Source organism: Acinonyx jubatus, chromosome D4 (assembly GCF_027475565.1).
Source record: "Acinonyx jubatus isolate Ajub_Pintada_27869175 chromosome D4, VMU_Ajub_asm_v1.0, whole genome shotgun sequence".
NCBI lineage: Eukaryota > Metazoa > Chordata > Mammalia > Carnivora > Felidae > Acinonyx > Acinonyx jubatus.
This window is the reverse complement of record NC_069391.1, coordinates 662743-684775: the sequence shown is the minus strand read 5'-3', so window position 1 is coordinate 684775 and position 22033 is coordinate 662743. Positions and strand designations below refer to the sequence as shown.

Genomic DNA, 22033 nt, shown 5'->3' with positions numbered 1-22033 from the left:
AGGGGCTTGCACACTTAGCAAGGAGGAGCCGGGGGAGGGTGCAGACCAGGCAGTGGCCACTGACTTCGTGTGAGCTTCTTGCGCTGCAAGGGACAAGGGACATCATGACAGCTGAAACTTGAATTCGCAGTCACGATGGACACCTCAGCCTGAGGGCCCACCACCTTGGGTGAACTTGGGGTTAGATGCTCATGGTGATGAGTATAGCCATCCTTGGTCATGACACCACTTTGCCCCCAGGTCTCTTCCTAGGTCTCTGATAGGCACCTCTGGAGGCACACTTAGATTTCAGTCGCATTTGCAACAACCCTGTGCTGTGAACTTCATCCCTGTCCCGGTTTGACAAGGAGGGAGCCAAGTTCCAGGGAGAGAGAGAGGGTCGAGCACCTGGTGAGGCCCAGGGGCAGGGAGCTTCCGGGGCCGAATGCTCCTTTCCTTGAAGCAAAACTATTTTCACAGTCAAAAGGCTGCTGTGAGGTCAACAGCAGGATTGTTCATGGTTATAAACATAAAATATACTTGGTTAAATGTCAGTGCTGAAATTCGTAAAGCAGGCCAACCCCGCCGGCAGCACCCCTTCTCCGGTGTCCGGCCCCCTTCCCCGGTTCCCCCACCCTCAAGTGCCCCGCAGCACCCCGCTGTGCCCCCAGAGGAGGATGAGGTCAGACGCAGCACACGCCACGAGGTCCGGCCGCAAAAGAGCGGTGGGCTGGTGCTTCGGGGTTGGGGTGGGGCTCAGGTGGGCGGGATTCCCGTCGACAGCCGGCGCCGCGCCCGAGCACAGCTTCCGCTCACGTCCTCTGAGCTTGGAGCCGGGCGCGACGCCACTCCCAGGAACCTCTGCGTGGCGATCGCAGTGTTTCCCGGGGACCGGTCGGTCGGCGGACCCGGCCTCGCAGGGCGGAAGTGGGCGGCTGCGGTGCCCGCGGAGCCGCGCTGCGGGCGGGACCTGGCCGAGCTGGAGGGCGCCGGGGAGCGGAGCTCGGGCGGTCCCCGAGGCCCGAGCGAGCGGACTTCGGGGGGACCCGCGGCGACCGCGCCGGCGTCAGGGGAGCGCGGCGGGGATGGGGCGCCGAGCCGGGCGGGCGCCGGGGCCTCGGCCATGTTCGCGGGGCTGCAGGACCTGGGCGTGGCCAACGGCGAAGACCTGAAGGAGACGCTGACCAACTGCACGGAGCCGCTCAAGGCCATCGAGCAGTTCCAGGTGGGCCCCGCTGGGGAGGCCGGCATCTGGGCGTGAGTCCTCCCGGAGGCGCGGGGGCGCGGGGGAAGTGGGCAGCTGTCCGTTCCGCGGATGGAGGAAGCGGGTGCCCTGAGCTGGTTCCCCGCTGATGGACATCTGGTTGGGTACCGGGGTTTGCCGTTATGTATATATATACCCTGGTTTGCAACCAGGGCTGCTGGGAGGCATCCTTGCCTTCTTAGGTACTCAGGGCATCTGGGGTGCTGGCCAGGTGTAGCAGCGACCCGAAGTTTCTGTTGTCGCCTCCCCATGAGCCCAGCCCCAATAAGTAAAATCGACCCCCCCACCCCCCCGGCCTCTGTTTCCTCAGACAGAGAACGGCGTGCTGCTGCCCTCCCTGCAGTCGGCCTTGCCTTTCTTGGACCTGCATGGGACACCTCGGCTGGAGTTCCACCAGTCGGTGTTTGACGAGCTTCGGGACAAGCTGCTGGAGCGGGTGTCCGCCATTGCCTCAGAGGGGAAGGCTGAGGAAAGGTAGGTGGGCAGGTGACATGTGCAGGCCCCTTCCCAGCCTTGGAACGGACTCAGCAGCACTTAGCGTTCCCTTGGCTACACACCCCCGCTCGAAAAGGGGGCCTTTACTCGAGTGCCCCGCCCGTGGAAACCTATACCCTTATCTGTCATCTGTCTGGGGACAGACAGCTGCTTCAGACTGGGTCCTGTGCTGCTCCTTTAGTCACACGAGCCTTTCCAGGTACAAGAAACTGGAAGATCTTCTAGAAAAGAGCTTTTCTCTGGTGAAGATGCCGTCCCTGCAGCCAGTGGTGATGTGTGTCATGAAACATTTGCCCAAGGTAAAAACCGTGGGCCCACATGCTCAGGGCACTCTCTGCACGAGCCCTTACTTGGGGACATCGCGCATGTGCTTCGTCAAGCTGGCACCTTAGCTCTGGGGGGATCTCGTGAGCTGCCTGCCCAAACCCCGAGCAGCCCTGGGGCATGTTCTCTGTGCTGGCTTTTCTCTGACAAGCCACACGGAGACTGATGCCTGGTGTGTGAATTGGGTTGTGGGACCCATGGCGACTCGGCAAGAACTGTCTGTGTTCAGCTTGGCTGCTTACATCTGCTGGGGCCTGGGGTCCAGTCACAGGCACCCCTGTTGGTGGGTCTGGGTTGAGGTGGTTTCTGCTGGGGGAGCTGAGGCCTCCTGACCCGTCTTGAGGGAGGTCCCTGGGGCACAGGTGCGGCTCACAGGTGGCCGATATGGTCCTGTAGGTTCCGGAGAAGAAGCTGAAGCTGGTGATGGCCGACAAGGAGCTGTACCGGGCCTGTGCTGTGGAGGTGAAGCGGCAGATCTGGCAGGACAACCAGGCACTGTTTGGTGACGAAGTTTCTCCGCTGCTGAAGCAGTACATCCTAGAGAAGGAGAGTGCGCTTTTCAGCACCGAGCTCTCCGTCCTGCACAACTTCTTCAGCCCTTCCCCGAAAACGAGGCGCCAGGGCGAGGTGGGGCACGGGGCCCCCTGACCACCCTCTTTCCCACCCCCGTGCACATTTCAGTCGTTCTGCTCCTGGGAGGGGTGGGCTTGTGCGTGTGGTTGGGGGTCTTTGTGATGTGGTGCCTAACGTGGACCTCTCTGGTTTTACGTCCTTGGTGCTCTGTGAGTCGGCAGGCCTTTCAGGTTAAGTTCATTGTGTCGTCCTTTGGCTCTGGGAAATTTTCTTTTTTTTAAAAGATTTTATTTTTAATAATTTTTATTTATTTATTTATTTATTTATTTATTTATTTTTTTATTTTTTTGAGAGGGAGAGAGAGCATGAGTGGGGGAGGGACGGAGAGAGAGGGAGACACAGAATGTGAAGCCGAAGCAGGTTCCAGGCTCTGAGCTGTCCGCATAGAGCCCGATACGGCACTCGAACCCGCAAACCGTGTGATAATGACCGGAGTCAAAGTTGGACACTTAACCGACTGAGCCACCCAGGCACCCCTAAAGATTTTATTTTTCAGTTATCCCTGCACCTAATGTGGGGCTCGAACACACAACTCTAAGATCAAGAGTCCCGTGCTCTTCCACCTGAGCCAGCCAGGCGCCCGTCTTTTCTTTCTACGTCGGATTCGTTCCTCACTCTGACAAGCGAATGTTTCTTGAGTTCTGATTTCCTGCCATAAGTGCCTGCACCCTTCGGTGACTCTGGGGGTCAGGCTGTTTGCTGGGGGCACTTGCAGTTTGTAAGGGAGCAGATGCTCCACGGTAAATGTCACATGCTGGGCACCCAGAGGAGAGGAGGGTCGAGGCATGAGGTCCCAGAGCAAGGCAAGGCAGAGCCGGGCAGCTTGGGTTCTGGGGGTGAGGAAGAGGAGCCAGGCTGGGGTGTGAGCACAGGCTCTGAAGGTGAGCAGGCTGGCTGTGTGGGAAGGTAAGGCTGATGTGGCTGGAACCAAGAGCAAGCAGGTGAGTGTGTGTGTGGCGGGGGCGGTGTGGCGGGGGGCGGTGGCTGGAGGCCACCATGGACACTTTGGCTTTTCCCAGTGAGTTGGGGGGCCACTGCAATTGCCTGATGTGCTCCAGCATGATGGCTTAACGGCGGAGGCCACCAGGCCCGGGTCGAGTGGTGCGGGGGCGTCTTGCTGGTTCTTTGTTCAGCTTTCTCGCCTGGGGTTGTGTGTTTGGTTGAAGTGGGATCTGACCTAACGCTTTCTCCCCAAATCCGGCCAGTGGTTGTGGTGATACTTCCTGCCTGTGGTCTGTTGCTGCTCTTGTCGGCCTGGGTCCTTCCCACCTCTGCGGCCTTCACCACTGCGGGGGCGGGGGTTGTAGCAGGTGTGTGTGGCGCCCACGGTCCTCAGGGTGTGGGTCGGCCACTAGGGCCACGGCTCCGTGCCCAGCGGCCTGCGCCTTGCCTCCCGTTCGCGGCGAGGTGGGCCTGGGCTGTGGTCAGGGCAGGCACGTGTCCGCCCTCGTCCACACCGGAGCTGCCCGCGTGCTGAGATGTGGGTTGTGCTCCGGGTCCGCTCTGTGCGTCAGGGTCCCTGAGGCCTGCTGAAGAGGCCTTGCTGGGGGCCCTTGAGGTTGCCTGGCGGGCGCTCACTGCTTCTGTCCCTGCTCCCCCCTGCACGCACTGTGTACAGCCTGGTGGCTTTTGGGGCGCCGTGGCGTCTCTTACCCCAGCTCGTCCTGTCTGCTTCCCACCATCAGAGCAAGAGGCCTGCCTCCTGCTCACGGTCGCGCGGTGAGCCGTGCTCCCTCCCGCTGGTGGAGGCTGCTGGAGACTTCCACACGGGGTGCGGGCTGCAGAGGCGGGTGGTCCCTGCCGAGGAAGGGGTACAGGTGCTCGACATGGGAGGACGCAGGGAGCAAGGCAGCCCTGGTGGGGCTACAGTGGCCAGCGTCTCTCAGCGGTGCCCCAGTGTCCCGTGCCAGCTGATGGGCAGCCCTGGAGGCTGGGGTCCTAGGCCGATGGGCTCTCAGGGTCTGTGGGATCCAGGGTGGCCACCACCTGACACAGAGCTGGCGTCTTGTGACAGAGGAGACTCTGGGTACAGCCCGCACAGGAAGGAGTAGAGTCGGGCTGGGGCGGTCCTGCCCCCGCGGCCGTCGTGACCCCGAGGCACGGGTCTCCTCCCCCAGGTGGTGCAGAAGCTGACGCAGATGGTGGGGAAGAACGTGAAGCTGTACGACATGGTGCTGCAGTTCCTGCGGACCCTCTTCCTGCGGACCCGGAACGTGCACTACTGCACGCTGCGGGCCGAGCTGCTCATGTCCCTGCACGAGCTGGACGTCGGGGACATCTGCTCCGTGGACCCCTGCCATAAGGTGGCGCCCGCCCGCCCCACCCCCTTCCCTCCGGCTCCTCCCCTTCAGGGCTCTGGCCGCCCACCCACCCGGCCACGAGCCGTGTGCCAGCCCCCACACCCCCTCTGCCGCCCAGGCTTAGGGGCACCTGAGTCAGAGCCACCGGCCCCGCGTCTGCCGTATTCGCCTGCTGTTTATTCCCCTGCCGTAGCCTTCTCTGGTCTTTCCTGGGCCACTGTCCCTCCCCTGCTCCAGAGCCCTCAGGGGCCTCTTGTGTGCTCCAGGGATGGGGCTTTCTGTGCCGCTGTTGTCTCCCGCATGGATGCTGTGCAGCCCCAGACAGCGTTAGGTCCGGGGGGCACGGTCCCGCAGTGGGGGCTGCCAGGGAGACCCCCTTGAGAACAGAGCACAAATACTGCCTGCTCCGAGCACCACCTGGCCTGCTGGGGATGTGGAACCTCAGGCCTGTGTGCCTTTTCGCCGTACCGGCCCGGACCACGTGAGGCTCGGGGTGGTGGCTGCAGCTGAGCGGTGACCACGGGAGCCGTCTGGAGGCCGCGGTCTCTGACCGTGTCCCGGCTGTGCTTCCTCCCCACAGTTTACCTGGTGCCTGGATGCCTGCATTCGTGAGCGGTTTGTGGACAGCAAGAGAGCCCGAGAGCTGCAGGGGTTTCTTGACGGCGTGAAGAAGGGGCAAGAGCAAGTCCTAGGGTAAGGGTTGGCCTTGTGCCGGTGCCCCAGCCCCCAGGGTCCTGTCCACAGGTGTCCGGATGAGCAGGCTGTGTCTGCAGTTGCTTCCAGTGTGGTTTAGAGCTGCCTTGGCGCTCGTGCACACGGCTGAGACCTGGCTGCTGGGGCCGAGGCTATCAGAGTTTCGGTGAGCCGGGGCCTGACTGCGACCGGGGTGGGTGGTCAGCGCCGTCCCGGGGCCGCTGTGCTGGCGGGACCGGCTCTGTCGAGCTCTCTTTTGCAGCTCTTTCTCTCTGTGACCATCTCTGCGGGGCCCTCGTGAGCTTACGGCTTCAGGGGCAGGTCCTCAGAACCAAAACGGGGGCTTAATTTTTTAAAAAACTTTTAAAGCCCTTCAGTATTTTGAGCAAGTTAAGGATGAGTTCCGAACATCAAGTTTTTGTGCCGAAGAAGCACAGGGCGGGCGGGTGGGTGGGTGGGCTTGCTCTGTGCGGAGGGGCCTTCCCCCCAGGACCGCGGCCAGGGCAGCCCACCCGTGGCCGCGCCATGTTGACGCAGTGTGCTCATCCTCACAGGGACCTGTCCATGATCCTGTGTGACCCCTTTGCCATCAACACCCTGTCGCTGAGCACCGTCAGGCACCTGCAGGAGCTGGTCGGCCAGGAGACCCTGCCTAGGGTGAGCGCGGCGGCTGGCTGCACGCTGCCTTCTGGGTGGGTGTGTGGCCAGGCCCGTGCCGGCCGAATGACAGCACTCCCGATGGGCGGTGGGTGCCGTGGGGGCTGCGGGGGAAGCCGAGGTGTTTGGCCGTGGCACAAGGACCCTGCCAGGCAACGAGTGATTTCAGTGGAGGGGAGCCTTGGGTGAGCACGTGCTGAGGCCTTCGTTTTCCCACAGGACAGTCCCGATCTCCTGCTGCTGCTCAGGCTGCTGGCGCTGGGCCAGGGGGCATGGGACATGATTGACAGCCAGGTCTTCAAGGAGCCCAAGATGGTAACGGGACGAGGGTGGGATGGTTTCCACCGCTTCCTCCAGAGGGTTTGTGGGGCAGGGTCTGTGGAGATCAGCAGGGCGGGGTCTCGGGAGGTGGGAAGGAGGGACAGGCCCTCAGGCTGAAGTCGAAAAAGGTAGATGCAGGGAGGCGGGCGAGGGGCGGGGTCCCTGCAGGACAAAGGTGGGGCTGTGCCCGACTGCTCCTGGCTCTTCTCTGGCGTAGGAGGTGGAGCTCATCACCAGGTTCCTGCCCATGCTCATGTCCTTCGTGGTCGACGACCATACCTTCAACGTGGACCAGAAGCTGCCGGCCGAGGAGAAAGCCCCGGTTACGTACCCGAACACGCTCCCGGAGAGTTTCACCAAGTATGGGCCCCACGGGCACGGGTGGGCGTGCCGCGCCCCCGCCCCCCAGCTCCCCACGGAGGCTGTGCGGAGGGCGTCGCCCAGGGGTGACCTGTCCTTGCCGGGCGCAGGTTCCTGCAGGAGCACCGCATGGCCTGCGAGGTGGGGCTGTACTACGTGCTGCACATCACCAAGCAGAGGAACAAGAACGCGCTCCTGCGCCTGCTGCCGGGGCTGGGTGAGTGCGGGCAGGCCCCGTGCCGGGCCCCAGGCTCCTGCCCTGTCCCAGCTCTGAGGGGCTGGCTCGGCGTGCTTCTCCATCTTCGTCTTCTGGAGGTGGTTTTGGTGCAGGGGTAGTTGGGTAGTTTCTCAGCTTGGTAGTTTCACGGACACCCTTCGCCATTGTCACCGTTTGTGAAAGCATCTTTTTGGCTGTGGGGGAAAAGCTACCATGATTTGCTCCTAACTGGCGAGGGAGGTGGAGCCCCTCAAGGCCTCAGACGATTGAGAGAGCTCACCCCCGACGGTCTCTGGCTGTGTGGGGCCAGGGGGCCGGTTGCTTTGTGGTGGGGCCCGAGTGGACCCCTTCAAGAGTAAGCTGCAGGTGGAGGCAAGGAGAAGGGTGTTGGGGAGCACCTGGCCTTCCCATGCTTGCCCAGACCCAGGGGCCTCTGCTGGCTCGGCTCATGTCTGGGGTGTTGAGTCTGCTTCATAAGGATCCTGCACGTTCCCGGCCAAGTGCATTTCTGGGTCACTGACGCGTCTGAGGGTGGTGCCCGTGTTACGTTTCCCGTGTTTTCTTTAGGAAGGAAGCTATTTGTGCATCTTACTTCGTATCTAGTTTCCATGTACGTGAACAGCACGAACTTATTTTCTTCTCGCTCTGGAGGCTGGAAGGGTGAAGCGAGTGCCCCGGGGCTACAGGCAAGGTGTGGGCGAGGCTGGCTCCTTCCAGAGGCTCTGGGGAGAATCTGTCTCCTGGTCTCCTCCAGCTTCTAGGAGCCGCCTGCATCCCGGCTCCTGACTTTGTCTCGCGGTTCACCCTTCCAGCTCCTCCCGCCCGCACATCCCTCAGTCTGGCCCCCTGCCTCCCGCCTCCCTGTGATGCTGTCGGGCCCACCTGGGTCATGCGGTGTCGTCTCCTGTCGTAGGGCTTCTTTCCACATGAGGTAGCATGTCCACATGTAGAAGTGTCACAGAGCCACAGGGGCTGGAGCCTGGAGACTTCCAAGGGTGCCGTTTGGGTTTGTCTCATCGTTCCAGTTCGTTTCAGTACCTTTGTTTCTTTCTCGCGTCTAACGGTGTCGGCTAGGAGCGGGGTGTCCTGCCTGCGTCGGGAGCATCCGGTGAGGGAGTGCTCCTCCCTCCCTGCCTCCGACACTGCGTCGGTGTCTCCCAGCCACGCGCTGCTGCCCAGGACGCTGGGACTCAGATCTTTCCTTGTGCTCAGGATGGGTACGCTGTCCTCTTCTGTCATTACCGGGTGCTAGTAAGATCAGATGTCAGTTTTAAAAATTCCTTTCTGTTTATTTTTTAGCTTTTTATCATGGGGGTTTTTGATGACGTTACAAGCAAAGAGCACAGCGTGGTGAAGCCCAGTGCCTCTCACCTGCTGCATGGGGGTCCGTGTGCGCCGCTCGTCCCCCGGATGATGGTCTGGACGTAAACCCACGGAGGACTTGACAGGTGTTTCTACAAAAGAATGGTGCTGTGGTCACATCTGGGTCCAGGGCCCAACGGTGGCCACGGATCTCTCGTTGTCACGTGACATTTGATGTGGGTGGTTAGTTCAAGTCAGGGCTCCAACTGGCGTCTCCCCTCCACCCTCGTGTCCCCTTGCTGCCTTTCGTGTTTCTCCTTGTCTGGAGGGTTCTGTGGGAAGGGTTGGAACCAGGGCATTTGTTTCCCATTAGGGACTTTGCTGGCAGTGTTCCCTGGGGTGGCGACTGTGCCCTTGCCTGAGTGTCCTGTAAAGTGCCCCCGGCCGTGAGGTCAGCGGGGGCTCTGGTCACATGTGGCGGGGGCACAGCCCGGCTGCATCTGATGGTGCCCGGGCCTCCCCGTGGCATTCAGTGGCGCCTGGGGCTCAGATAGTGCCATGGTCACAGCTCCCTGTCAGCACTTCTCTAGTGGCTGCTGTGGCACTTGTGTCCCCATGTGTGTCCCCCCCCTCCCCGTGACCTGCTGCCCTCCAGCTGGGTCGTCGGCCTTGTTTGCTGTGCACTCTATCTCTGGTCATCAGTGAGATACGTTGGTAGTTACCTTTGCTGATTATTTTAGTTGTTTTTTTTTTTTTAATTTTTTTTTGATTAAATTAGTTTTTGGAGTCCGTGCCTTCAAAAAATGAAAATCTTTCCTTTTGTTGTCTTTCTTCCAGAACCATGTAGCTCGCAGTCTGGTAGAACTTGGGGGCCAGTGCTGTGGCACTTTCCTGTTTCTTTTCTAGTTCTAGTCTGTTCAGTTTCTCCCTCTTCTCGAGTCCACTTAGTCCAAAGTCCCTTGGCCATGGGGCAGAACCACCGGCAGCAGGCTCCCGTGCCCTCCCCACCCCGACCCTCACCCCCACAGCCCTGCTTCTCTGCCTCCATGGGGGTGGCTGGCCGCCCCTGCCTCCTCGTGGTGCGGCCCCGGTTCTGGCTGCAGGAAAACCGGGCACCCCGTCCTCAGGGGGCGCTGCTGCTCCGCGGCCTCCCTGTTGGCCCATCCAGGGGCAGGGGCGGTGGGCTGAGCGGGGCTGACACCTGTGTTTGCAGTGGAGACCTTTGGCGACCTGGCGTTTGGGGACATCTTCCTGCACCTGCTCATGGGGAACTTGGCGCTGCTGGCCGACGAGTTTGCCCTGGAGGACTTCTGCAGGAGCCTCTTCGATGGCTTCCTCCTCACGGCCTCGCCCAGGTGCCCACCCTCCGCCTGCACCCTGCGGGGCTCCGGCGCGCTTGTGGCACCTCCGGGCGGGCGGGGGCGGGGGGTCAGGGAGGAGGGGGTCGGTTCTGGGCTCCGCCCACCCGCCGCGCTGCTGTGGCCTCTTCCAGGAAGGAGAACGTGCAGCGCCACGTGCTGCGGCTCCTCATCCACCTGCACCACCGGGTGGCCCCGTCCAGGCTGGACGCCCTGCGCAAGGCGCTAGAGCCCACGGGCCAGGTGGGTGCCCTGCCTCCCGGGCCTGTGCCGCCCACCCTGCCCCCAGGCGAGCCGGGGGGGTGGGGTGGGGTGGGGCTGCCCCCGAACCTCGCACTTTCCCCCCTGCAGAGCGGAGAGGCCGTGAAGGAACTTTACTCTCAGCTCGGTGAGCGGCTGGAGCAGCTGGAGCACCGGAAGCCCAGCCCGGCCCAGGCCGCGGAGACTCCAGCCCTGGAGTTGCCCCTTCCCGCCGTGTCTACTCCGGCTGGGCTCTGAGCCTTCACCTGGGGCTGCTCGGGACTGGGCAAGGCCCCCGGTGGGGCCGTGGTCGGCCAGGAGGAGCTCCCCTGCCATTGCAAGCACGGACCCCGTCTCTCCTGGGGGTGGGCGGGCCGCTAGGGGGGCTGGGGCTGGCCGAGCGGAGCACCCCCCACCCTGGGACCTCCTGCACGTGGGGCCCTCTTCTGCGCCTCCGCCTCCCCACGAACTGGGTCCTGGGAGGTGTGTGTTGTCCACGGGAATGGGATCGTGTTTTCGCTCCTCGTGGGTCCCCATCTGGTTCTGTGGAGCACAGCTCTGGGTCTGCTCTGCCCCTCCTGGCCGCTTGAACTCATTCCAGGCCGTGGAAGCTTCTGGCTGGTTGCCGCCTCGTGTTGTGGGAGGGGAGGCAGATTGGCAGTAGTTGGAATTAGGAAAAAGCCACCTGTTTTCCATGGGGCGAGGGTGGGAGAGGGACACGTGCCGAGCCAAGGGGGAGGGGTGGGCCCAGGCTTGTTGGCACAGACGGGCAGAATCATGCAGTGTGCTGAGTCCGGTCATCTGCAGAACGAACCTGGCTTCCGAGGAGCGTCTGAGTGTTTCACCCGGGACTGGCTGGCTGACCCAGAGCCCACAGGCAGGAAGTTGCTCCCCCACTGGCCAGCCGCGCCCCATGTAGCAGGTGTGGCTGAGGAAAGCCCAGGCCACTGACTGGCTGCCTCAGTTTACCCTTGGAGGGGTGTGCTCCCTCTTACTCAGTCGCACCCGCACTTGGCCAAGTGAGGGACTGTTGCACAGTGAGACTTTGACTTATGTAAATAAAAGGTGTTTGGGTAAATCCAGTGGGTGCGCTGTTTATGGGCACGCCTGAGGGGTGGGTGTAGTATAAGTAGGTAGGTATCTTCTTAAGGACACTTCTGCTTTGGGGGCCGCGGTCTGGATGCTTGGCCCTGCCCCTGGGAGCAGGGGGGAGACGTCTGTGGGTGCGCATGCTGAGGGGTAGTCCCTTTCCATTTTTTCCTTAGGAAGCAGAGATTCAGGCAGGACCCCACCCCCACCTCCCTATGCTGGGATCGTGGGGTGTGGGGAGGGCCTGGACAGTGTCCTCCCCCCCCTCCCCCTACTGGCCCCAGGAAGGCCGAGAGTACTGCCAGGCCATGTGGTGGGTAGGGGGCCCAAGGCCGCACGCACCTGCCCCGCACAGAGGAGGGCAGCCGGTCCTGGGAGCCAGGCCCCAGGGCTGGATGGGAGGATGTAGAGCAGCAGTGACCCTGCCCGAGGGCACCAGACTGAAGGGCAGGCAGGAACATGCATCACCAGAGGCCTGGGAATCCCATATTCTGGAGACAACGGGAACTCTCCAGCCCCGTGACCAACACTTCCCTGATGCACGACGTGCCTGGTGCCACTGTGAGGCGAAGAAGAGTTAGGAGACGGGACAGAGGCAGTGTGTGGGCAAAGGGAGGCTAAGGGGGTGAGGTCGAGGGACCACAGGCAGGACGGCCGAAGGGCTCGGGAACTGAGGGAGGCAGCACCAGACTAGCCGGACTGCTTGATGGGCCCAGCCTTAGGGAGGGCTGCAGACGGGTCTGGGCCCAGGAGAGGTGCTTCTGGGCCTGGAAGGGCCCAGCTCCGTCGGTCAGAATGAGAAGAGCAGAAGGTCATTCAGGAAGGCCGACTGTGCAGAGATGGGACTAGGGCGGGGGGCAGGGCCACACAAGCCCCCACCTGCCACTTCTTTGCCTAAGTCCTTTGTTCTTGGTAAATTGTTGTTGGTAAATTTGCTCCCTGACCAGGACCCTGAGCTACACATGGGGGTCTAACCCCAGGGCTAGAATTTCTGTTCCAGTGTGTTATCCTTGGGATGGGAGGGCTCTAGGCTGGGGGGGGGGGGGGTTGCAGGGGAAGAGGAGAGGGAGATGGGATGGAGCCCTAGTCCCTGGGAGGGGAGGAGGGGAAAACGAAATGACCCCAGGTTGGGGTCGAGGGGAGGGAGGTGGGGGAGAGGGGAATAGGAAGGGACTGGGGGCACCCAGCTGGGCAGAGGGGCCCGGCCCACCCTCTCTGCTCTTGCCCTACTCCGCTCCATGTGGGGGATCAGGTGCCAGTGCCCCTGGGGAGGCAGGGGTTCCTTGGAAGCTAGACTGAGATGCAGGAGTCTGTGGGATCTCTGGGGAGGGGATGCCCCAAGCCTTGCCAGGTGACCTGGGCCTGGACAGCCAGGAGGGCTGCAGGGCTGAGGAAGGTAGGTGACCCGATGGCCAGCCAGGGGACCTGGGCCAGCCAGCCAGGCTCTCCCTCTGGCGCCTCCATCCAGCCTAAGTCCCGCCCACTTGCCACACCCCTGACTCACTTCCTTTGCACAGAAGCGGAAACCTCCCCAGAGTTTCCTCCCGACCTAAGGCTCCCGGGACCTGCAGGTGCTGCTACCCCTCCAGGCCTGAGCTTGCCAGCCAGGCCCCTGACCCCATCAGGACCCTCGACAGGAAGCTGGTATTTTCTGTGTCCTGAGTTGCAGCCTCAGCATCTGGCCTCTGCAGGGGGCTGCCCTTGGTGGGCTGGGGGCCAGCAGGAACTTAACCTGACTCAGCTGCAGGTATGGGGTGGGTTGGAGACCAGGGCATCAGTCCTTTCCTCAGCTCTGTCTCCTCAATGGCCCTTTTCTTCCTCTGGCTCTTGTCTTTGCACCCCACCCTACTAGTGTCTGGGGGTTCTCTGCTGCCACTCCATGTGTGTTCACTGGGGTGCAGGGAGGATCCCTGTTTTGGGGGTGTGGGGGGTGGGAGGCCTGGGCCCATTCTCAAAAGCAGAAGTTCCTGATCGACCCCCCCCCGCCAAGTGTTCTTAAGTGCACGGGGGATGTCTCTGGATTCTGGCGGTGCCAGGGTCCCTGCTCCCCTTGGTTCCCACTTGGGATTCAGAGAGCCCCTGGCGCCTGGCAGGCCGAGCTGCGGGCGGGGCGGGCGGGCGGGCGGGAGGGAGGGATGGGCAGCGGGGCCGGGCCTTGACCCTTCTTTACCCCTAATCGGCGCCAGCTAGCACCGACTTCTCCAGGAAGCGGGGTGGTTGCCCGATAAGCTGCGCCCTCCCCGCGCCGCCACTTCCTCAAGGCCCGCGGCTGTTCCTGGGAGGACCCGAGAGATTTGCATGGGGCCCTGCGGGGAGCCGCTTCCTGGTCAGCCGGGCGAGGCCGGCACCAGGAGTCACCCTTCCCCCGCGCTCCGCACTCCCTGGGGACCTCCCAGAGGAGGGACGTCGCTCCAGGGAAGGGTCCCAGTCGGCCATGCCGACGTCTGGAGACCCTCCCCATCTTCCTGTTGCAGGGAGGGCGACCTGCATGCGGAGCGCCGCCCCTGCGCCATGGACAGCGGCCAGCCCAGTCTGGAGGCCGCGGGCCCCGGCGTCCCCCGCCCGAGCGTGATCGCGCCGCTGCGCGCAGTGGTCCGTCTGCGCCGCCGCGTGTGCCTCCTGCGCAAGCGGCGCCCCCAGCCGCCCGGCTCGGGGTCGGCTTCCGCGCCCGGGGCGCCGCACGCTGACCCGGACCAGCCCCGGTTCTTCACCTTCGACGGCCCGGAGCCGCCGTCCAGGACGCCGCGCAAGAGGCGCCGACGCAGCCGTGTGGTGCTCTACCCGGAGACCTCGCGCAAGTACCGGCCTCACGCGGAGCGCCGCAGCCGCGCGCAGCGCTGCCTCCTGCTGCTCGTGGCCATCGTGGGCTTCCAGGTGCTCAACGCCATCGAGAACCTGGACGATAACGCGCAGCGCTACGACCTCGACGGGCTGGAGAAGGCGCTGCAGCGCGCCGTGTTCGGGCAGCCGGCCGCCGTGGGGCGCATCGTGGCGCTGCTGCGGGACTACCTGGCCACGCACGTGCACAGCCGCCCGCTGCTTCTGGCGCTGCACGGGCCCAGCGGCGTGGGCAAGAGCCACGTGGGTCGCCTGCTGGCGCGCCACTTCCGCGCGGTGCTTGAGGACGGCGCGCTCGTGCTGCAGTACCACGCGCGGCACCACTGCCCCAAGGCGCGCGCTGCGCAGGACTGCCGTGAGGAGCTGGCCCGGCTGGTGGCCGGCGTGGTGGAGCGGGCCGAAGCGGAGGAGAAGACCCCGCTCGTGGTGCTGGATGAGGCGGAGCTCCTGCCCCTGGCGCTGCTGGACGAGCTGCACGGCTTCCTGCAGCCGCAGCGCGCCCACCACTTCCACAACGCCATCTACGTGCTCCTCAGCAGCGCGGGCGGCGCGGAAATCACGCGCTTCGTGCTGCAGAACGCGTCCCGCGCGCTGCCCCCGCGCCCCGACGGCGCCCGCGGTGCTCACGGCGACTGGGATGCGGTGGCCGCCGTGCGGGCCGAGGAGGAGCTGCGCGCCGGCCTGCGGGCGCTCCTGGTCCGCGAGCACCCGCTGTGGCAGGCCGCGGCCATCGTGCCCTTGCTGCTGCTGGACAAGAGGGCCGTGGTCAACTGCTTCCGGGACGAGATGGCCGGGGAGGGCTTCTTCCCGGAGCAGGCCCGGGCCGAGCTCCTGGCCGCGCAGCTCAAGTACTACCGCGTGGCTGGCCGCGAGTTCGCCGTCACTGGCTGCAAGCAGGTGGTGGCCACGGTGAACCTCTTGTAGCAGGGGCCCGGCTGGACACGGCGGACGCTTGTGGGCACGAGGGGACATCTTGGGGACATCTCGGTCGTTGGTGGTAGTAGGAGGGAGGGGACCCTGTGGATTTGCCTGAGGCCCCTAATAAATCTGTTTATAGCCCCCACCGCCCTCCCTAACCCGTGGTTCACGCTGGGAGGCTGGTGGGGGTGGCTCCGCTCCGAGCCCCCGCTTCGAGTCACAGTTCCCCCATCAGTGCCCCCAGTCTGCCACCTCCCGGCCCTAGCCCACATTCCTAAGCACCTGCTGTGTGCCCCTCATCGCAGGCATCGGTACAGAGGCTGGATGGCCTCAGAGAAAGTAGCTCCCAGGGTCACCTAGTTGGTCCCCTGCGGCTGGATATGGCTGCAGCAGCCATCAGACACACACACACACACACACACACACTCTCTCTCTCTCTCTCTCTCTCTCAGTCCGGGCCGCAACCCCCTCCCCACCCTGTGGGACCAAAGTCCTGGGTGCTTCTCCAGCCAGGAGAGTGGCATGGACTCCCCGGATTTCTCCCGGACTCTGGGGCCCAGGAGCTCCCTGGGAGGCAATAGGGGGGATGGGAGTCCACACGCAATGAATTGATCCATTGGAATCCCCTGAACGCTCTGGAAGGTGGGGGATCTCGGGGTGCCAGCGGTAGATGGCAGGGCCCAAGTTGGGGGGGGGGGCGCTGACTTCTCCGATCCCCCTGCCCTGGCCACCAACTGGCTTCAGGTCGCTGACTGGGGGAGGCCTGTAGGTAGAGATCCTTTAGACTCGACCGCAGAGGTTTCCAGACCCCTGTCGCTTTTCGGGCGCGGTGGGCGTTGTTTGTGCGCGCGCGCGCGGGGGGTGGGGGGTGCTCCTGGAGGGCGGCGGTCGCGTCCAAGCCACCCCCACTCGGTTTCGCAGCCCCGCGTCCCCCGCGCCCTGGGATGGCCTCAGTGCTGCCGCCCAGTGGCCGCGCGTGTCCGCCCGCGCCGCGGAGGTCGCGGGGGCGTGTCCCGCGTCTCCCTGTCGCCCGGGTCCCCGCAGCAGGCCCAGCTCATCCTGGAGGAGGGCACACACAGCCTGAGGGCCGGGGACACGTGAACACACGTCATCGGCGACCCCGGCCACGGCGAATCCCAAAGGGGGACCCGGGGAGCAGAGGGAAGGGCCCCGCAGAGGCGAAGCTCGAGTTGACTGGGCGCCGGGCTGTGCGGCACCACCCCCCACCCCCACCCCGCGTCAGAGCTCAGCACGACCTCTGAGCCCCGCAGACCTCAGAATCATCCCAGGCCGGGTCCCCAAGGGCCCCGCGTGGCGGGAGCCCCCTCACCGCCTATCCATTCTGGCCCTGGGGGCCGTCTGCGGCCCTGGGCCAAGGTCAGCCCGAGGAGGGGGCGGGGGGGGGGCACGCTGGCCAGGTGCCGCGGACCTGCGGCCCCGCGCCTGGGAATCAAGGGCAGAATGGGGCCAGGCTGGCCCTAGAGGCTCTGAGAACTGGCGGGAAGGGGGGAGGGGGGAGACGTTTGGGAAGCTTTGTTCCCCAAGGGGGTTGGGGGGGCGGTGGCCAGCTCTGTCCACCAGACCCCACTTGCTGGGCAGCTGGGGACAGGAGCCCCATGTCTCTAAGGCCGAATATATGACAGGAGCCTGTGTCCAGTGCCGAGGTCCCAGGTCCCCGGCGCCGCTCCTGCTTCCGGTGCGTGGAAGCAGCGCCTACAACGCAGCGACAGACTTGAACTTCTCGGGACTTTGTTTTGTGCCTTCTAGTTGTCCTGCCTTTTTACACCTCGTTTATTTTTATTTGGGGGCAGTGGTCCCCCTGAGCACACTCCGTCCCATCTGTGTCCTCTCACTCAACCCTCCATACCAGACATTATGTTTATGTTTACTCTTTGTTGATGTTTAAATTTTATTTTGTTGACTTATTTATAAACCAGCTCCCTCTTTTCTCCATGCTCTGTAATTCCCATTCTGTGATAAATGGGTTCCTGCCGGACTGTTTCCAGGATGAGGGTCAGCACCACACCGTCCGGTGGCCCGTTAGTCTTTGGAAGTCATGACAGCTGCCGGGACATCTTCTTTGAAGTTATTTGACTCCTTCTTGGGCTTTTTTCCTTAGAACTTGATGTTGTCAGATTCTTGGGGAAACCTTTTAGGATTTGACTGGAACTGCCCTGATTTAGAGATCAGCTTGGGGAATGGTGATCCCATGACAATGCCACGCTTTGTAGAAAGCCTGGCTTAACATATTTCAGTAGAGCTTTCTAACTTTCTGCGGACAGGTCTTGGTCATTTTTGTGAGATTTCTTTCTAAAAACCGTATCATTTTTGGTTGGTATGGTGAGGGGTTAATGTTGTATAATGCAACATGCATCTGGAAAAGTGTAGAAAGCAAAATATACATTCAAAGTTTTACCACAAAGCAAGCACCCATCCAGGTCAAGAAAAAGGACACAGCGAGGCTCCTAGAAACTCACCAGCTCCTCCTCCCCACCCCAGGCGATAAACACCCACCTTTCAACGTGATTACTGCCTTGTTTTCTTCATACTCGAACCACCTAACTTTACAACTCTAACCAGTCTGATCTGGTGTTTTTTTTTTTTTAATTTAAATGTTCTTATTTATTTTTCAGAGAGAGAGAGACAGAGCGCAAGTGGGGAGGGGCAGAGAGAGAGGGAGACACAGAATCCAAGGCTGTGAGCAGGCTCCAGGCTGTGAGCTGTCAGTGCAGAGCCCGACGTGGGGCTCAAACTCACAAACCGTGAGATCACGACCTGAGCCGCAGTTGGACAGTCAACCACCTGAGCCACCCAGGTGCCCCCGAGATGTCTTTTGAAGTGTAAAAGTTTTTAATTTTTATGAAGTCAAACTTACCAGGTTTTTTTTTTTTCATGGATTACAGCTTTGATGTCATATCTAAGAACTCCTTGCTTAACCCCAGATCATAAAGATTTTTCCCTATGCTTTATTCTACGTGGTTTTAAGGTTTTAGCTCTTACATTTATTTAGGTCTATGAACCATTCTGAGCAAATTTTTATGTATGGTGTGAGATGACAATGGCCCAGCACCACTTACTGAAAAGCCCATGCTTCCCCTGGTACGTTGCCTCGGCACCTGCGGCAGTCAAGGCTCCACCAGAGCGCCGGCGAGCATCAGTGGGAGGCGTCTGTAAGGGCAGGTCTGTAAGGGCAAAGGCGGGCGAGGACTCTGGCACCGCTTCCCAGAAGTGGAATTGGTTCTTCCCCGGAAAGCTCAGCTGTGCTAAGTCTTTTCAACAGACTGAATCAGGCCCACCCAGGTCACATGAGATCACTTCTTTTACATAAAGTCCACGTATGTTGGACTTTAATCTCATCTACAAAATGCCTTCACAACAACATTTAACTTAAAACTAGATTAAGTTTTGTTTGAGTAACAGGGGACTGTAGCCTCACCAAGTTGACACAGAAAACATCATAACACCTTTGTCGAAAATTAATTGGGCACAAAAATGAGTGTTTATTTCTGGACTCTCAGTTCTTTTCTGTTGATCTAAGTGTCTGTGCTTATGCCAGAATCACATTCTTTTGATTTCTGTAGATTCATAGTTAGTTTTGACACTGGAAAGTGTGAGTCTTTCAACTTTGTTCTTAGTTTTCAATATTGTTTTGGCTGGGTCCTTTGCCCTTCTAGATAAATTTTAAGATCAGATTGCCAATTTCTGAAAAAAACAAAAACCAAAAACCAAAAACCAATTTCTATATTTTGATACAAATCGCATTGACTCTAGCAATCAGTTTGGGGAGAAGTCCATCTTGATAATATTGAAGCTTCCAGGCCGTGGTCTTGGAGCCACTCAGGCTCCCGTCTTCAGTCCTCTCAGCACCGTGGCGTGGTTTCCACATAGTTTCCAGTGTGCAGGCCTTGCACTTCCTGTCTTCAGGGTATTCCTGAGTACGTTATTCTTTTTGGTGTCATTGCCAATGGAATGGTGTTACTGTTCTTTTCAAGCTCTTCATTGATGGCATATAAAAATAAAATTGAATTTTGTTTAGTTTAGTTTTTTTGAATGTTTATTAATTTTTGAGAGAGAGAGAGACAGAGTGCTAGCGGGGGAGGGGCAAAGGGAGGGGGAGACACGGAATCGGAAGCAGGCTCCAGGCTCCGAGCTGTCAGCACAGAGCCCAATGTGGGGCTCGAACCCACGAACAGCGAGATCATGACCTGAACGGAAGTTGGACGCTTAACCAACTGAGCCTCCCAGGTACCCCCAAAATAAAATTGAATTTTGTGTATTGATCTTGGAGCCTATGACCCTGTGGAATTTGTTTATTAGTCCTCATTTTGTTTTTGTTTTTGCTTTTGTGTGGTTTGTGGATTTTTTTGGTACGGGTTCCTTGGGGTGCTCAACATATGGGACCACGTTTCTGCAAATAAAGGCAGGTTTACGTTTTCCTTCCCAGTCTCTATGCCCTTTATTTCTGTTTCTTGCCTGATTGTACTGGCTGGAACTTCCTAGTACAATGTTGGCCAGAAGTGGCATTCCTGATCTTAGGGCAGAGCATCAAGTCTTTTGCCATTAAGTAGGATGTTAGCTGTAGAACTTTCTGTAGTGCTCTTTGCTGGCATGGAACAGTCTCATTCTATCTGAGTGTCTAGAGGTTTTTTTGAGTGAGTGTTGGATTTTGTCAAACGTTTACTTCACTTACTGAGAGGCTCATGTGGTTTATGTCCTTTATTTTATTTATTTTCAGATGTTAAACCAACCTTGAATTCCAGGGACAAATCCCATTTGGTCGTGGTATGTAAGCCTTTTTATATGCTGCTTGATTCGGTTTGCTAATATCTTGTTGAGGACTTATGCATCTGTGTTTATGAGGGGTATGGGTATGAAGTTTTGCTTTCTTGTGATGTCTTTGTCTGACTTTGGTATCAGTATAATTGCTAGTTTTCTGTTAATGCCATAACAAGTTGCCACAAACTCAGTGGCTTGAGACAACACAAATGTATTATCTTAGAGTTCTTCAGGTCACAAATCCAAATTGGGCCAGAGTAGGCTAAAATCAAGGTGTCAGCAACACTGCACTTCTTTCTGGAGGCTTCGGGAAAAGTTGCTTTCCTTGTGTCTTCTTGCTTCTATTTTTTAAAAATGTTTTAATTATTTTTGACAGAGGGAGCACAAGCAGGGGAGGGTGGGGGGGGGGACAGAGGAACTGAAATGGGCTCCACACTGACAAAAAATGAGCCCACGTGGGGCTCCAGCACGTGAACTGCAAGATCATGACCTGAGCCAGTAGGACACTTAACTGACTGAGCCACTCAGGTGTCCGTGAAGGTCTGTATTCTTAATTAAATATGCCAGTTCTGTGAGTCAGTTTTCATAATTCATGTTTTTCTAGGAATTTCTGGGAATTTATCCAATTCATGTAAATTGTCTAATTTTATTGACATAAAGTTTTTATAGCATACCCTCATAACCCTTGTGAAAAAGATTGTTTCAGTTTGTGTTTATGACTTCTGTACGTACTCCCAGATTCTAGCCTTTCACAGTCATTGAGCTATTTTAGGACTCTTTGTAAGTTGACATACATCTAAATTCTGTCTTTTCCGTTGCTTCAAAAACTGTAGGAAGTTTGATTCATATAACTTGACTACACTGAAGTGGTAGTCTACTTTGGGGCATATTGACATCTTGACAATATCACATCTTCCAATCCATGAACATGGGATTTCTTTCCATTTATCTGGTACTTCTTTAATTTCTTTCAGCAGCATTTGTAGTTTTCAGCATATAAGTTCGATGGGTTTTGATGGATATGAAATTCCTGGTTGACAGTTTTCCTCTTGACACTTTAAAAATGTCGTCCCACTAGGACACCTGGGTGGCTCAGTTGGTTAAGTGACTGATTTCAGCTCAGATCATGATCTCACAGTCCGTGATTCGAGCCCCACGTCGGACTCTGTGCAGACAGCTCAGAGCCTGGAACCTGCTTCAGATTCTGTGTCTCCCGCTCTCTCTGCCCCTCCCTTGCTCATACTCTGTCTCTGTCTCTCAAAAATAAACATAAAAAAAAATTTTTTTTAATGTCATCCCACTGCCTACAAGTTTTCATTGTTTCTGACAAGAAGTCAGTTGTCACCACACTACATCCCAGTACAGAAGCCCTTCCACTCTTGTTGCCTTCAGGTTTTCTTTTCGACTTTCAGCGTCTTCTGTCTGATATGTCTAGGTGTGGATCTCGTTGAGCTTCTTTGATGTAAAGATTAATAGTTTGCATCTAGTTTGGGAATTTGGGGCTGTTGTTTCTTCAGATATTTTTTTTTCCTTTGTCTTTTACCTCTCTTTCTGGGACTCCCATTATATATATTTTTATATTCCTGATAATGTCTCACAGGTCTCTACAGCTCTGTTTATTTTTCTTCATTCCTTTTTAGCTTCTTCAGAGTGGATAATTTCTATTGATCTGTCTTCAAGTTCGATGATTATTTCTTCTGGCTTTTCTTTCTTTCTTTTTTTAAATGTTTATTTTGAGAGAGAGACAGAGAGAGAGAGAGAGAGAGAGAGAGAGAGAGAGAGAGAGAGGAAGAGAGAGAAAAGGAGAGGGCAAGAATCCCAGGCAGGCTCTGCACTGTCAGCTTAGAGCCCAACATGGGGCTCGATCTCACAAACTGTGAGATCATGACCTGAGCTGACATCAAGAATTGGAACTGAGCTGACTGAGCCACCCAGGTGCCCCTCTTCTGGCTTTTCAAGTCTGCTGTTGATCCCCTCAAGTGGATATTTTAAAAATAGACTTTATTGGGGCACCTGGGTGGCTCACTCAGTTAAGTGTCCAACTCTTGATTTCAGCTCAGGTCATGATCTCACGGTTCATGAGTTCGAGCCCCGCATCAAGCTCTGTGCTGACAGCTCAGAGCCTGGAGCCTGCTTTGGATTCTGTGTCTCCCTCTCTCTCTGCCCCTCCCCTGCTCACTCTCTGTCTGTCTCTCTCAAAAATAAATAAACATTAAAAAAATAAAAAATAAATAACCTTTTTTTTTTTCTTTTACAGCAGCTGTAAGTT

The 22033-nt window shown here is 58.7% G+C and overlaps 2 protein-coding genes across 2 annotated transcripts; both read left to right on the top strand.

Annotated features, from left to right (window-relative positions):
* The first annotated feature begins 481 nt into the window (after positions 1-481).
* On the top strand, positions 482-10748 carry NELFB (negative elongation factor complex member B). Its single transcript, XM_027050932.2, has 13 exons — positions 482-1204; positions 1554-1717; positions 1938-2037; positions 2459-2689; positions 4813-4998; positions 5576-5688; positions 6243-6345; positions 6565-6660; positions 6884-7026; positions 7137-7243; positions 9759-9900; positions 10038-10146; positions 10255-10748. The coding sequence occupies exons 1-13, from the start codon at positions 497-499 to the stop codon at positions 10399-10401; spliced, it is 2349 nt and encodes a 782-aa protein (XP_026906733.2). The 5' UTR covers positions 482-496; the 3' UTR covers positions 10402-10748.
* Positions 10749-12394: 1646 nt separating this feature from the next.
* TOR4A (torsin family 4 member A) lies at positions 12395-16937 on the top strand. The gene is made up of 2 exons (XM_027050946.2): positions 12395-12979; positions 13707-16937. Exon 2 carries the CDS (start codon positions 13744-13746, stop codon positions 14992-14994), a length of 1251 nt encoding a protein of 416 aa, XP_026906747.2. The 5' UTR covers positions 12395-12979; positions 13707-13743; the 3' UTR covers positions 14995-16937.
* The last annotated feature ends 5096 nt before the right edge of the window (positions 16938-22033 follow it).

Bases quoted from the DNA above. Each gene is read 5' to 3' on its own strand.
- NELFB (XM_027050932.2), top strand. From the start codon at position 497: ATGGTTATAAACATAAAATATACTTGGTTAAATGTCAGTGCTGAAATT. The intron at 1,205-1,553 runs GTGGGCCCCGCT...CTGTTTCCTCAG, and splicing joins AGGCCATCGAGCAGTTCCAG to ACAGAGAACGGCGTGCTGCT. The intron at 2,690-4,812 runs GTGGGGCACGGG...CTCCTCCCCCAG, and splicing joins AAACGAGGCGCCAGGGCGAG to GTGGTGCAGAAGCTGACGCA.
- TOR4A (XM_027050946.2), top strand. From the start codon at position 13,744: ATGGACAGCGGCCAGCCCAGTCTGGAGGCCGCGGGCCCCGGCGTCCCC.